The 16769-nt window shown below is 41.4% G+C and overlaps 1 protein-coding gene across 2 annotated transcripts in view; it reads right to left on the minus strand.

Moving 5' to 3' along the window:
• The window catches only part of SPAG17 (sperm associated antigen 17), a 742651-nt gene that overhangs the window by 347724 nt on the left and 378158 nt on the right, over positions 1-16769 (minus strand). For both annotated transcript variants that reach the window (XM_033941513.1, XM_033941512.1), the window contains exons 23-24: positions 11639-11752; positions 2307-2485 (exon numbers count right to left, since the gene is read on the minus strand). In XM_033941513.1, coding sequence (XP_033797404.1) covers positions 2307-2485; positions 11639-11752 — 293 coding nt within the window. The remainder of the gene's footprint in view (positions 1-2306; positions 2486-11638; positions 11753-16769) is intronic.

Here is a 16769-nt window from a genome sequence, read left to right on the forward strand (position 1 = left end):
TGGTGCCAGTGGATTGCCTTCAAGATGTGCCTTTCACCACCAAAGGCACATCCTGTAGGTAGTTAGCCTGCGCTGGCGCTTCTCCTCCTCAGCGTCTTGCGGCACACCTGAAATCTCAGGAGGCACACTAATGTGAATGACCCTACACACTCTAGTACAGTGTATCGCAAACTGTCTCTACATATACAATGTTTTTGCTTTCTATGCCAAAAAACCTTTTTCAATTTCATAATGACTGCAGAGGTGATTAATGAGATTTTTTTTCAGGCTCATAAAGTCATTCTGACACAATTCTTCTAGTCAGCCTAGTTATATTTTGAGCTTACATATATAAGGTGGAAGATAACTAAAAGGAGGCTGGATCCAAGATGGCTGCGAGATGCTGAGTGTTTGTGAGACACTCTCAGAACTCGGCAACTAATTATCTTTCCTGATGCTGAAGAGGAGAGGGAAAAGGGCTTCTGGAGCCTCGAGGCGCTTGGAGACCCCTCCACAAATGACTATGGATGACTTTCTGAAAAGTCTACGGCAGGAATCGATACTGTCGGGGAATTTCCCACTGGAACCACAAGCTAGGAGTGAGGCTGCTGTGAGTTTCCTTGGGCTCGAGTCGACGCTGAGCCCTGACGCCAGGACCCCGCCCCCTCAACCGCAGAATGCTAGCTCTCCACGGGAAAGCAGCCAGTCCGAAGAGACTCCATTTCTCGGGAGGCTAAATTGAGCGAAGCACTGGAAGAGATCGTACCCATGGTGAAGACAACGATGGGGCAAGGAGAAAGACAAGACTTACAGGGGGAGAAGATCCCGGGAACTGCTCAAGCTGGATTAACATCGGCAAGTATATTTTCAATTTCTAAACCCACCAATGTTACCCTTGACTCTCTATGGGACTTGGTAGCTATGTTAGGACGGATTTTGTTACCACAAATTAAAGATTTAGAAAAGAAAGTTTTGGAACAAAAGGAGGGATTAAATGGACTTAAACAGGATAATATGGTTGTAAAAGCTAGCATGAAAAAAATTGAGAAAGAGATATTGGAAGTAAATCATGTACAAACAACCTTAATTAGAGACAGCCTTAATTTAAGAAGAAAGGTGGAAATGTTGGAAAACAATAATCGATTAAATCGTAGATTACTGAATTTTCCAAAAGTACCATCATTGTCTGCTATAGAAGTCTTAAAGAAATATTTTTTCGAAGTACTTAATGTTCCAGAAGATACCTTTCCTCCTTTTTCAAAAATATACTACCTTCCTACAAAAATATTGGAGGAACAACATCCGTTAGAGGGTGAACAGATGGATTTAACAACGATTCTGGGAACCTCAATGAAGGAGGTAGCTAGGCCAGCTACCTTATTAGCTACAGTGGTTCTGTCACACGATAAGAATTGGATTTTAAAGTTGTACTTCAAGAATAGACACAAAGAATTTTTGGGACAGAAAGTTCAAATATTTCCTGATGTGACAAAAGAAACCCAGAAATGTAGAAAACAGTTCTTGCTTCTTAAGCCATGGGTCACTGTGATGGGTGCATTATTTTTATTACGTTATCCATGCAAGTGTATTGTAAAGTATGTCTTCTAATTATGTATTCTTCGAACCTTCACAGCTGATGGGATTTCTCTCCATGAAACGTATTGAAGGGGAGATAGTAACAACTTAATTAATTAGAATATTTCTGTAATCACTTTCAGCTATCCACCTAATTGGTAATTTGATATTGTCTTTACTTTTCATTTTGTTTTCTCACTCATGATTAGTATCTTGGATCTCTGTATTTGGGACTTTAAAATTGATTAAGCAAATAATTATTCTTGTGAATTAGTGTTTTTTTTTTCTTTTTCACTATTGATTGTCTTGATCATATTCTGTACAAGAAGTTTATTCTTGATAATTTGTTTAAATAAAATAAATATATAATAAAACAACTTGATTGGATATCAGATCTCTAGCTCCTTCTTTCACACTAGCTGTAACCCTGACTTCGTCAGTGACATTCTTTCTAGGAATACAGGAGAAATAAACTAGCAAAAGAAACCAATAACTTTGTAAAGATAAAAGGAAAAATAACAACCTCAGAGACAACAAAAGGTGAACATCTCTTTAAAAACGGGGAGGGGCTAAAAAAACACCACTGCACATGAGAAGGGCTGCACATGCTGAGAACATTACTCTTAGTTCTGTACTCTGGGAGAGCTGTTCAGCCCAGTGCAGGATGATGCCGTCTACTTGTGTGCAGATTAATCCTGATTGTTGAAGAAAAATAAAGGAATGTAATTAATAAATAAGTAAAATAGACCTACCTTTATTTCTATTTGCTTGGCTGCTTCATCAATAAATTCTGGAGAGGTTGCTGATTTTGGACCTCTAACAGATTTCCTTGTCTTTGTTGAAGGGGTTGCAGAAGGAGGAGCTGGGATAATGCTGGCATTTTGAATAGTGGGGAAATTCAGCATGGCTGTTAAAATGGGATCTGTTTCCACTGGAAAAAAAAAAAAGCAAGCAATATACAGTAAACTCTCAAAGCATGGCAACACTTAACTCAATAATTTTCTTTAACACAGCGCACCAGTCCTGAGAAGTGGATTGAATCCCCCAAATTGTGAGCTGTTGCAGAAGGAATCAATACTTTTTCTTCAGCTTCACCTCCTTCCTCAGTGGGCTGTCCTGCCTCTCTTCAGTCTGTATCAAAGCATTTGATAATCACTACAATAGGAAACATAAGAAGGTGGGGTACAGGGTATCTTCCCCAACAAGACACTTCTGTTTTGCTCTTTAACAAGTATAATGAACAATGTTAATTAAAACATATAATATAAAACAAGGTGGAACAACCAAGCCACCTATCTGAGTGCAACCAGAACTAACATTTATGGAGTTTGCATACTCTCAATTGCATTTGTAATGATACTATTGCATTGTATTCATACCATGAGAAGATCTCAAGTTCTGGACATACATACTTGTCTGAGCCATTAATTTAAATAAGCTCTCCACATAAGACTCACAAATTCAGGGGTAAAATCCTGAGTAGGAAGCCCTTCAGGGACTTACCTTGTCATTTCTTGGGCTCTCCAGCATCCATGCAGCTGCGTTTCACCAATTCGCTCTCTGAGGGTTCCGGGAAGGATCTCCTTCCTGGCAAACAAACCCTTTGTGACTCCCCAGCCCTGGAGGAACCAGAGGGGCTAAAGCCCAGGAATCCCTCCCCCCCCTCATGTGCACCGCAGCATGTGGCACATAGATGCTCCTTTGTTGATCATCCAGTGAAAACCTGGCATCATACAGGGGCAGGAAGATCTGAAGAGTCCATAATAATCAATTTTAAGCAAAATTGAGATGTTTTGAGGCTTTTAAAATAAAATCAGGAAATTCAAGATTGCCACCTCAGCAGGATTTTGGTGTCAAAAAAATGGCCAAGGAAAGCTACAGCAAACTATATATATTTAACAAAACAAAGGGGTTTTTGGAGGTGAGGGTTCCTTTATCTAGCCCCAGAAACCTCCCAAACTGACAGTTATTATTTATTTTGCACTGTCAGTAAGTTTCTATGCAGATCATATTCAGGTACTCAAGTTTTATTCCCTGTCTGTCCCAGTGGGCTCAACTCTATCTAGCGTATGTGGGACAATGGGGGATTGAATGACTTGCCCAGGGCCCCAGGGCCAAAGCAAAGTTTGAGCCCTCAACCTCAGGGTGCTGAGGCTGTAGCTCTAACCACTAGGTCCAACTCCCCCCCTCACACACACACACAGCTGGATAGTACAAAAGACCTTTGCCTCAAACATTCTGCTCCCTGGCTGCCTGTACTTGTATCCTGCGCCGTTTATGTACAGTCTTTAGATAACTATGCTAACCATATCTAACTCCATGGTATATTGCACTATACAAATACAATTTTATGTTATGCTTATGTTATGTTAGTCCAGGATCCTTCATTCTTCTGGCTGCCAGTCAGGCTGATGCCAGGCTGAGACCTCAGATCTCCTTGAACATGTGTGCTGCAACAGGGGGAGGAAAACATAGCTGGCACCCATCAAAGACGTCCTGGACTAATGTGGGGGCCAAAAAGCCTGCGCTCAAGCACCTGATAAATCAAGGAGAAGCCTAGCTCCCAGGGGAACAATCCCCAATCTCCTTAACTGTTAGTGCAGGCTGGCTAGACAGGTTCCTTTACAGTTGCCCTGCTAGCACTTTCCAGCTCACTTTCAAAAGGAAAAACTGAAGAAAGGCAGGACAGCCCATTGAGGAAGGAGGTGGAGCTGAAGAAAAAGTATTGATCCTTCTGAAACAGCTTGTGATTTGGGGGATTCTACCCACTTGTCAGGACTTGTATGCTTTGTGTAAAGAAATCTAAATATAGAAAAATACTTTGCTGACTCAGGAGCAGTGCTGGGAAGAACTGACCTTAAAGACTGTTCATATGGAGGCCATCTAATTGCAAAACCTCAGGGCCAAGTTTAACAATTAGGTACCCCTAGGTGCTAGAGACTGAAGTAGAGCCTCCTCAGAGAAAATGGCAGTCATGGGGAGTAGAGGATATAGAGCAGTCCTCATCTAAAGATGCACTCTCTCCTTCCTCCCAACAGTCACAGCGACTTCAATTTCCTGAGTGGTGTGTCCTGTTGTATACACTTCATTAAAAGTGCAGGGATTAGCCAATTTGGGAGTGATTCTAATTTACAGTCCTAATGTCACAAACACGCATGCCCATCCACCTTTAAGGGATGGGGGTCCAACAGGAGAATGGCATTACCACTTAGAGAAATCCTCTTCTGTAATCCGCCTTGAACCGCAAGGTAATGGCAGAATAAAAATCACTAATGTAATGTACTTCTAGTAGGTTACATATACAAATACCTATTGGCAAATCTGGACCTGTAAAACTCGGTATGCCTGGGAAGAGGGGACAAGAAAGAGGAGGAGCTGTATGGGGGGTGGGGGAGATCAGGGAGGCTTAAAAGACAAATAAATTATTTGGGCCCTAGCTGATATTTAGCCGAGACTCACATTCACACTCACTCATATATTCACCAGGCTGAATATCTGATCTTTCAGATAGCCCCAGATATTTAGTGTGGTACCCAGACATGGTCTAGCACTGAATATCGGGGGCTAATCCAATTGGTAATGGTTAGCATTTAAATAAAGCTGACCTCCACTGGCTGAATATTGGCCAGACTGTGCATGTACACAAATATGCTGTACAGTCTAATCTAATCTAATCTTCTATTTGTGAGTCGCACAAACCTATACAAGCTCAAGGCAACAGATAAAAGAGGAAGAGAGAAATTAGAGGAGGGGGAACATGGAAGAAGTAAGGGGAGGGGCCTAGAAGTAGGGGGTGCAATACAGAAGCTGAAACAGTTAAATGTCAAAGAGGTGGGTCTTTAGGTTTTTCCTGAAAGCGGTGTAGTTTGTCTCTTTCCTGATTGCTTCTGGGAGGTCATGCCAGGTTTTTACACCCAGATAGGTTATCATAGAGTGGAAAATTCGCTTGTAGTGGAGGTATTTTGTGGATGGCAGGTTTAGTTGAATTCTGTTAAGGATTCTTCTTGATGTCGACCAAACAGTATAGAATAGTTGGATGAGAGGGACTGCTGAGTTTCCGTACAGAATCTGGTGTAGGATACATGAAGTTTTGAAAGTTATTCAGGATGATATTGGGAGCCAGTGTAGTTGCCTGATGAAGGTTGTGATTGAATCGTATTTCTTTAATTTATAGATTAGTTTAACAGCTGTGTTCTGGATGAGCTGCAGTTTGTGGATAAGAGTGGTGTTGATGCCAAGGTAGGCAGAGTTGCAATAGTCCAGCTGAGGTAAGACCATCATCTGAACGATCAGAGCAAAGTGATGTGAGTGGAACTATGGTCTTGTAAGATGCAGTTGACGCATAGTGTAGATGGTCTTTTTCCGTAGGTTAGAGATTTGTGGTTCCATTGTGAGAGTGTCTTCTAAGATGCAACTGAGTACCTTGGTGCATTTTTCTATTATGAAAGTGATGCCTTATGAACGAGTGAGGTTGGGTATGACGTTCTGTTGTGCGGTGTAGAAATCAATTGCTTTGGTCTTGGTGGCTTTCAATTTCAGCTTGTTGTTCGTTGCCCATGTTTGGATTTTATTTATATTGTTTGAGATTTTTTCAGCAATGTTAGGATGGTTATTGGTTATGGGGATGAGGAGGAAGATGTCATTGGCATAGGATAGTATAGTTTTGTCTTCTATTTTGATGTGTCCCAGTGAGCTCATGAATAAATTGAATAGGATAGGGGATAATGAGGAGCCTTGTGGGACACCACAGAATGCCTTCCAAGGGTTGGAGTATGCTTCTTGCTTTTTGACCATGTATTTGCGATTTTGTAGGAAGTCGGCAAACCATTTCAGTACAGTCCCTGTTATTCCGATTTCTGAGAGTTTGGCTAGGAGTAGTTGGTGATCCACTGAGTCGAAGGTTGCGGAGATATCAAATTGGAGCAATATTGCCTGATGACCCGAGCTTAGCAACTGCTTGATATTTGTGATTAGAGTGATGATGAAGAGCTTGGTGCTGTGTTTTTTTCGGAAGCCGAATTGGGATGTGTGAAGGCAGGAGTGTTGCTCTTTGTATGAGACAAGCTGCTTACTGACATGGGACTCAAGGATTTTAATGAGGATCGAAATGCCAGCAATCGGTCTGTAGTTAGATGCTATGGAGAAGTCTGCTTGGGCTGTTTTTGGTATAGGGGTTAAGGCTATTTTACCCATTTCTTTAGGTAGGTGTCCTTGGTTCAGGGAACTATTTAGGAGGTTGGTGAGCCAGTTAATGATATGATGCAGAGCTGCTGAAAGAAGGTATGAAGGACAGTTGTCTAGGGAACTGCTTCGCAAAGCTAGTTTTGATATTAGTTTATTGGTATCGGGGACGGTAAGGTTAGTGAATGAAGTCCAGATTTGGTCTGCTTTTATGGGTCCAGTGTATTCCATAGAGTTGTGTTGGAAAGTGTTTGTATTGGCTGTCTTTGAAACTTCCAATTGGACCAATTTGACTTTATTGAGGAAGAAATCTGCTAGTACTTGGGCTGAGATTTTATTAGAGTGGGTTGCAGATTCTTGGTTCAGGGGGAAGGGGGATGTCAGTTGTCATACCAGAAGGAACAATTTTTTGCTGTCGGTTGTGTTGCTTCCTAGTTTACTGTCATAGTAGTTTTTCTTGGTTTTGGATATATTGTTCTTATATTTATTTACTAGTGTTTAAGCCCGTTACATTAACGGGTGCTAGAATATATATCTGTCTGTCTTTCTTTCATTCTGTCTCTCTCCCTGCCCCTGTCTCTTTTTTCCTTTCTTTCTGTCTGTCTCTCTCTCTCTCTCCCTCTCGCTGTTTGTTTGTCTTTCTTTCTATCTGTCTCTCTCCCTGGCCCCCTTTGTCTCTCTGTCTTTCTGTCTCTCTCCCTGCCCCTGTCTCTTTTTTCCTTTCTTTCTGTCTCTCTCCCTCCTGATGCCTATCTTTCTTTCTTTCTTTCTCTTTCCCTCCCGCTGTCTGTCTATTTCTTTCTGTCTGTCTCTATCCCTGTCCCCTGTCTGTCTGTCTTTCTCTCTCCCTGGCCACCTTTGTCTGTCTTTCTTTCTTTCTGTCTGTCTGTCTCTCTCTGGCCCCTTTGTCTGTCTGTCTCTCTCTCTGGCCCCCTTTGTCTGTCTTTCTTTCTGTCTCTCTTCCTGCCCACTGTCTTTCGTTCTCATGCACTGCCTGCCTGTCTTTCTGTCTCTCTCTGTGGCCCCCTTCTGTCTCCCCCCAAAGCAAACCAAGATTGCTCCCTGCCCACCAGCACACCCCTCCCCCCAAAGCAAAGTAAGTTCGCTCCCTGGCTCCTTTCCCCTTCCCCCCCCCACTTCCCTGTGCAGCAGCAGCAGCATTTCCCTCCCCTCACTTCCCTGTGCAGCAGCATTCCCTCCCCCTCCATTTCCCTGTGCAGCAGCATTTCCCTCCCCCACCCTACTTCCCTGTCATGGTACATGTCTGCTGGTAAAGTTGTACCTTCAGCTGACTTACCTACCAACAGCAGTATTGAGCCAAACTTTACCAAAAATTTTTGTTCATGAATTTTTTTGCCTACTTTGCTGACCTGTAGAAATGGAAGCATGTTTGCAAAAGATTTCAAACTTGGCACAGAATCTTGCCCTGAGGTATTGTACCAAACTGCATAATTTCAGACTCCTAGGTAGTTTCCTTCTGTTGCAGTGCTTAAGCGAAGTTGGAGTTTTAGGTCACACGAGGCATGGGAGTGGATCGATTGCTTTTGTTCAACCACTCCTAGCTCTTGACCAAATTGAGATAGATCCAAAAAGTTTTGCAGAGTTTCATTTGAGACCCTAGACAACACCCCTGTAAAATCTGGTTGGATTTCAAGGGGGGTCGAGCGTGAGCGGTTTTCAGTATTGGCCCACTTGACATGGAAATGACCCAAAGTGAAAAGATGGTAAATAAGTAGTTCATTAAAGCTAATTTTAATGCTCATGGAGGTTGATAAAGGTATAAAGTACATAGAAGAAATTGCTACAGGTATTTCATCAAGACAGGCCTAGAGAAAATCTTCGGTTGGTTCCAAACAAATGGAGTGGAAATAGCCCATGTTACCAACTGACTCTGAATGGCAACACCATAAAATCATTCATGGAAGGAGTGAGAAACCTAGGAGTATGGCTAGACCCAAACCTAGACATGACAATACACATCCAACGCATTGTGAAAAATGCTTAAGGCAAACTCTACTGGGTCAGAGGACTAAAACCCTACCTAACCCATCAAGCAATGTCCAACGTAGTAATATCCCTGGTATTCTCAATGTTTGACTACTGCAATGTGATCCTGAAGTACATGATCAGGTAGATCCAAATAGTACAAAACACTGCAGCTAGATTTCTGCTGGGAAATTCGAAGCAGACAAGTGCCACCCCAATTGAAAGCAGGGTGAAATTCAAGATCATGTTGCTGACATACAAAATCATTCGTCTTTCAGAAATGCAATATCTTGCAAACAATTGACAACCATAAACCAACTCGTGCCCTACGTTCGAGCCTAGAATACCTACTGAAAATACAGTATCCTCCTTCAGAAACAGCAAATAGAAAAGTGTCAGGAAGAGAATGTTCTTGGTGATTGCCCCAATGTGGTGGAACTCCATTCCGAGGGACTTAAAACCAGAAAAGGACACCAAAAAGTTCAAGAAAGGAATAAAGAAGATACTCTTCACAGAACATTTTAGCAAATAAAGAAACAATTAGGTGGAATAGCACAGAACACTTTAGCAAATAATTAGGGGGAATAGCAACATGGAGGAAACAGAAGACTACTACCCACTTGGAACATGAAAGGGTGAACTTACAAATAATACAAAGAAAGATGAATATATGACATACAGAAACTATAATAATACTATATGTTCAACCTTGGATAAGGAAGACATATGTACACCAATATGCATTGATTTAAGCCCCATACAAACTGATACCAAAGTTAAACCTTTGGGGGGTCATCCTTGATAAAAAAAAAATCTCCATTTCTATGATCAGATTAGTGCAGTTACCCAACGATGCTTCTAGAAACTTAGACTCATACAATTGATACAGTCACTTTTCGACTCACTTTCCATCAAGATCCTGGTTCACTCACTCATTATTTCCCACATTGATTACTGCAACTCCTTATACCAGGGCATAACACAAAAAGAAATACACCAACTGCAACTCTTACAAAATACTATCGTTAAACTCATTTACAAGCCAAAATTTTTTTTCTCATGCCACCCCTTTACTCTGCGAAGCCCACTGGCTACCCATTTCACATCGTACATCATACAAAATTATTTTTCTCACTTACAAAATTAAACATACAAATTCTCCAGCATTCCTTGACAAATATCTGATTCCTTACATCTCGTCCCGGGCACTGCAATCCAAAAATAAAACTTACTTTCAATTCCTTCCATACGGGAACTATTCTACGACACGACTCACAAAACCATATTCTCCGTCACAGCACTCACTTTATGGAACGTGCTTCCATCAGATATCAGACTTGAAACATCTCTAGATAAATTTAAGTCCAAACTAAAAACATTCCTCTTTAAGGATGCTTACCAAACTTGAGAAAACTTATACTCAGTTAACGTGATCTACACTTGCAAATAAGAAACACTTTCCTGAAGCGACCTCCCCCTCCCCATTGTTTTGTCCATTACCTCTTTCCTCCCTTTTATTTTTTTATCTTGATGTATTTTTTACTCTCCTGCCCCCTCCATCCCCCGTGCTCCAGTAAGTACTTTTGTCTCGACTACCCCTTCTTATTTTAACTTTTTAAAAGTATTTCTACTTTTTTTTTTTTAAATTAGTATTGTAAACCGTCTAGGTATTTCTTGATAGATAATATATCAAGTACTGAATAAACTTGGAAACTATAAGATACTCATATACTTAACTCATTTATTGTAACACCTTTACTGAAGCTCATGCAAACTGCTCTGAATTGACTCCCCAGTTTTTTAGTCGCGGCATAAAAGGTATGTGTGGCAACAAGAAAGCATACACTTTATATGACCTGTGTGTAGATGTATTCATGGGCAGAGTTGTGACCATACTGGACAATATTCAAATTGATTAAATTGAGTAGAAGAGGCTCCTGCCTGTTTAAATTGCTTGTCTATGGCTAACCATAACATAATAACATAACTTTATTCTTCTATACCGCCACGATCATACGACTTCTATGCGGTTTACACTGAAGAGAACTGGACAACCAGCCAATTACAGAATACAAATAGTAAAACTACAACATGTTTCTCAAGAATAGTCAGTATAGAATTATTAATTTTAAAATGATTTCTGTTTATGAGATAAATCTGTCAAACAATGCAGCCTTAATTTCTTTCCGAAATGCGCCATAAGTCAACCTGTCTCCATTGATGTAATTGCCTAACCAAGACTGCTGTTTACTTGCTTGAAACATAAAAGTTCTATCCAGAAAGGACCTGTATTTACAACCAGTGATCCTTGGATATTCAGTGACAACCTGTTAGCACTGTTGTACATTTATGGTTACTACCTGTGCTGAAGTTAGCTAACTTGTGGGTGCCACAGGTGTGGAGTTAGCACTTATGAAGTGTCAATATTCAGCACTTGACCACATAAGATAACTGCTTAAACTGGGATGCAGAAATGGCAGTCCTATCTTTACAGGGTTCAGCTTATACAGTCAAGGGCTGAATATTGCACTTAACTGCATACGCTTTAGCAGCCAACCTAAAACTGGATATTAAATGCTGATGCCAGGACATTGACTATACAGGAATACAGCTGAAGGTGGACATAAAAATGCTGACTGCTAGTGGCTAAATATCATACATGTATTTTACACATAAAAATTTATGCCTGCTCCTAAAGAAGCATAAATAACCAAAGCTTCAACTAAGCACAATTTCTGCCAGTTTATCCCTAGTATTTCATAAAGACACATAGATGCATGAGTTTTTTCATAAAATAGGCTAAAAATAGACACCTATGTGGCCTTCACACAGAGACTACATAAAATACTTTGATTATTATTGGTTTAGAGAACATATACACTGTGCAAGGATACCACCAGTTTTTTTACTTGATTACCTGTACTTTTCCCAGTTGGCCCATAGTTGCTCAGTGACAGATGCATTCCATTTTTCAAGACAGCAGAAAATGATCCAAACTTACTCACAGTTTTCTTCTTATATGCTGGCTTCTCTAGAAAATATAATACAACTTTTGTAGTCTCTTAGCTAACATCACCTACAATATTAATTGTGAATAAAATAATATCTAGGTCATTCTAAAAACAATTGAATGTGTTTAATGTTATTAAAAAAAAGTCATGCCATTTGCACCAAGTTGTGGATGATGATGGTTCATTGAAATCTTTTGTTGATTTAAAGAGGGAATATTGTCTTTCCGCTCAAGATTTTCTTACTTACTCACATTTACGTCATTATGGGCTCCTTTTACAAAGGTGCGCTATGGTTTTTAGCACACACACTGGATTAGCGCACGCTACTCCAAAAACTGCCACCTGCTCAAGAGGAGGCGGTAGCGCACTATTCCACGCGTTAAGGCCGTAATGCACCTTTGTAAAAGGAGCCCTATGTGTTAACCTTACCTTAGACAGCCTTAACATCAGATTCTTTTGAATTGTTGAAAAAGCTCTGTTTAGATGATCCATTGAGCTTCCATCACAAGTTCTTGCAAGAAATTTTGCCAGATTATGATTATTCTAAGCTTAGTTAGTGGATGTGAGATCTAGGAGTTAAAATTTCAACGGAGACTATATAATCTACTTAAAAGAAATGTCTGAATTAAAATTGTCGGTCTTTCTTTGGGAAAGGAGCTATAAGCTAGTCATGCAACTTTATTTATCTCCCAAACGTGCAAAACAAACAGAGAGCCGGAGATTCGGGGGAGCTAGATAGTCAGGGCAAGCAGAGAACAGGAGAGTCGGGGCAGGCAGAAAGCAGAAGAGCAGGAAGAGTCGTGGGAGCTAGAGAGAGTTGGGGTAGGCAGAGAGAGCAGGGGAGCCAGAGAGAAGAGTAGGGGCAAAGCAGTTTTTTACACAAGTGACTGGTCCTCACCAGTCGCTTGTTCTTGATAGGCCAGCCAGTCGGTGTGTAGGGAAAAAAGTGTAGTGAATCACGCCCTTCCTGCTTTGCATGCCGATTCCCCTCATTTACATGCACAGATCGGGATGGGATCGCTACACAGGTTAGTGAATTGTGTCGGAGGGAAATCTGGTTGCAAAGGGGCTGCAAACCGATTGGTACACAATCGGTTTGCTTTGTAAATCTAGCCCTCAGTACTTTGCCTAAAAGCACCCTGCTGTGCCACATCTGTGTAAAAGCTCAGCTGCTACTGATAATACCTTTTGAACGGAGCAAGGGCTGGAAGCTGTGGCAGTGAAATTAAAACAATAACAGGAACCCCAGAGCTGAGGTTTGGCTTTCCCAGTTCAGGCAACAGCATAAAATTAACTTGGCTGTGTTATTAGAGAAGCTGGACACTGTATATAACAAATCAAGCTGGTGACTTTGACTTTATTATGCTATGCTGACACTGTGCCAGCCTTCTTTTTTTTTTTATTATTATTTATTTATAAATTTCAAATTAACAAATCAAGATAAATCTTGTACAGAAAGTGATTACAACAAAAGAACAAAGAGAAAACCTCATAAATTTACATAGAAAACAAATTTTTGTATAATCTCTCAAGTCCACCATTATGATCCATGATGTAAATTAAACGGTATTAACAAAGAACTATGCATTAAAGATAACTGGTACGTGGTTAACTGAAGTTCAGGCGTCTTATATCTTGAAGCCCTCATTCTTTCCCCTTTTCTAGGCGGGACAAGGAGAGAAGGGCCGTCAACTGGTTTGGTTCAAAGAAAACATATTTCTGAGAATTATATTGAATTATACACTTGCAGGGATGGCGAAGATAGAAAGTTCCCCCAAGAGCCAAAACTCCAGGTTTTAATAGTAGAAACTCCTTTCTACGTCTTTGTGTATCTCTTGCCAAATCTGGGAACATCTGTATCTTTAAATCAAGAAACTTTTTCTCTTTATTTTTGAAGAATAGTCTCAAAAGCCAGCCTTCTATGTTTTGATTTTTTTTTTTTTTTGGGGGGGGAGTTCTTTTTGGATTTATTTTCATGGCATCTAAGGACTGTGATATGATTTGCCACTTACCTGAACCCTGGTGAAGAGGACTGTCTTGACTAATGTAAAGTCCAGGGAATTAGCTTGAATGCCATATCTGAACTTTGAGTACTGCTGTTAAGTGCACGAGTAGATCGGAGAAAGTCATAATACCGCTTTATAGAGCAATGGTCAGACCACACTTGGAATACTGTGTCCAACATTGGTCTCCCAACCTAAAGAAGGATATAAAACTGTTGGAGAGGGTACAGAGACGAGCAACGAAGTTAATAAGAGGTATGGAGAACTTGGAATATGAGGAACGACTCAAGAAACTGGGACTGTTCTCCCTTGAGAAGAGAAGGCTGCGAGGGGACATGATCGAGACGTTCAAAATGCTGAAAGGCATCGATAAAATAGAGCAGGAAAATAAATTATTTACATTGTCCAACGCGACACGGACAAGAGGACATGGTTTGAAGCTAAGGGGGGACAAGTCCAGGACAAATGTCAGGAAGTTCTGTTTTACGCAGCGAGTGGTAGACGCCTGGAATGCTCTCCCAAAGGAGGTTATTAAAGAATCCACTGTGCTGGGATTCAAAGGCAAATTAGATGCACATCTCCTTATGAGAGGCATAGAGGGATATGGGTGACTAAAACTACATCAGGTGTATACCTGACTGGGCCTCCGCGTGTGCGGATCGCCGGACTCGATGGACCATGGGTCTGATCCGGAGATGGCAGTTCTTATGTTCTTATGTTCTTAATCATTTTTGTGTTATTTGATCTTAATTTATGAATTACATAACTAGGGCTGTCTGGGCTCAGCCAACCTACCAAATAAAGCCTAGAGTTTTTGATTTAACTGAACTTGGACTGCTTCTCCAATTCTTTGTGAATTCCTCAATCAATGTGGCCTGGGCAGACTAATCAAGGGCCTAGGTCTGTTTCACCTGAAAGGCCTTCCCCTTTCCTGAGGAAGCCACGCCAACAGGCCAGAAGAAAACACTGCTAAAACCATCTGTAGACCTAGGCAGAAGTTTAGTGCGGTAACAAGATAAGATGGCACCCAACTCCCCTCAAAAACTAGACAGTGGCAGTTGTAGGCGCATTGGACTCCCGCTTTCAATCGCTCATGGAACAACTACTCTCTCTACATGGAGTGTGTTCAGATATAGCCAAACGCACTGATGAGCTGGAACTGCGGGTCTCCGACCTGAAGGACTTATCTCAAACTTCTCAATCCAAGGTTGCCCAGGTACAGAAGAAGTATGGGATGCCATGGAAAAAAATCGACAATCTGGAAAATAGATTGAGGTGAGATAATCTTCACTTTTTGGGATTTCCAGAGACACTTTCTGATGCCCAGGACTGGTTAACCAAACAATTTCCACTGCCAGCGGATAGCAGACCATATCGGATTGAATGAGCTCATCGCCTGGGTCGGAGACGTGAAAGGAGAGTTAGGCCTCGACCAGTCATTGCAAAATTTCACAGCTACAAGCAAAAAGTTGAGATTCTACATCACTCTAAGATGAAGTGTGCGGATCTTCATTATGAAAACTTGTCCATTTGGATCTTCCAGGATTATTCTCAAGCCCTATCTGATCATCAATGGGCCTATCATGAAGTCTGCACCAGTCTGGTGGAACGCAAGATGTGCTTCATGCTTCTTTATCCAGCCCAACTGAAGGTGAACATTGACAGCAGCTGGTGTGTTTTTCATTCTGTGGAAGAGGCGCACACCTAGCTTGCTTCATTGCCGTAACCCCCTTTTTATCTGGGCTGGACTCTGATACTGACATCTTTGATTGGACTTATTATTTGACTACTGCTTTGACTGCCTTGTTACTGCGGGGTTGATTTCACGTGCTACGCATTTCCTAGGAGCCCTGTTTGTGCATTTTGACTGCCTGCTTTGTGACAACTTCTTTGACAAGTGGTCTTTGCTATGTTGGCCTTCTCATTGGGGTATTTCAACGTTCGTGTTTTGCAGATACACTGTGGGGAGAACTGGGGGGTATCTCGTTAGCTTATTACACATGATTTCTCCATGTTTTCCTCTGGTGCTTTGGAGCCATTGGAAAAGATTGGGGGGTTTGGTAGGGGGAGTTGGAGAGTGAGGGGAGGGGGTGGAAGGGTTTTGGAATGGGGTTCTTTTGTGGTTGGGAATGGGTGGGTAGGATGGGAATGTGAGGGACGGTATAATGGTGACTGTATGGGGTTTTGTATGATGTTGCATTTTTCAGGCTTAGCTGCTGAACTGTTGGATACCCGTGGTGAAGGCTGGGCACCCGGGTGTCCCCTAATTGATTTCATGCGACTTACTCTTTTCTTTGTTTGGGATGCTTGGGGCTAAATCTCCTTCATCGCTGAAAGTGGCGACTTGGAATGTGTCAGGTGTGAATTCTCCTATTAAATGGGCTACAAGAAACCAAATTGGCTGAGGTAGAACATATGAAACAAAAAACTGGATGGGTGGGAGAGGTTTACTGTTCCTCCACTAATTGCAAGAAAGGTGGGGTTGCAGTACTTATTAGCAAACATCTGCAGTCCCAAACTAACCTGATTGCCAAAGATACTTATGGCTGCTTTGTGCTCCTGCAGGTGACTTTGAGTGCATTCAGTTTTAATCTACTAGTAATGTATGCTCCTACTAATTATGAGTATGCCTTTTTTCAATCCCTAGTTAAAACTGCTTTAAGATCAGATGCAAGCCTCCTGATTTTGGCGGGGGATTTGAATCAAATACTTGACCCTTCCCTAGACAGGTCTTCCCCAGGTCAGCAGCCTTCCAATTCTAATAAGGGGGTCCCTTACTTATGCTCTACTCTGGATTTAGTTGACCCTTGGAGACTGTTACACCCCACAGACAGAGACTATATGCATCACTCCCGCTTCTATTCTATTTAGTCTCTATAGATTATGTTCTTGTATCTCAGTCCTTATTCTCTCGGGTTCTCTCCTGTTATTGGTCCACAGGCAATTTCTGATCATGCTATGGTGCTCATGGATATAGAGGTGGAGAATCGCAGAGGTGGTAGTTGGCGCTTTCCTGCATATCTGTATGATGATC

The sequence above is a fragment of the Geotrypetes seraphini genome, chromosome 4, assembly GCF_902459505.1.
Source record: "Geotrypetes seraphini chromosome 4, aGeoSer1.1, whole genome shotgun sequence".
In the NCBI taxonomy this organism is placed as follows: domain Eukaryota; kingdom Metazoa; phylum Chordata; class Amphibia; order Gymnophiona; family Dermophiidae; genus Geotrypetes; species Geotrypetes seraphini.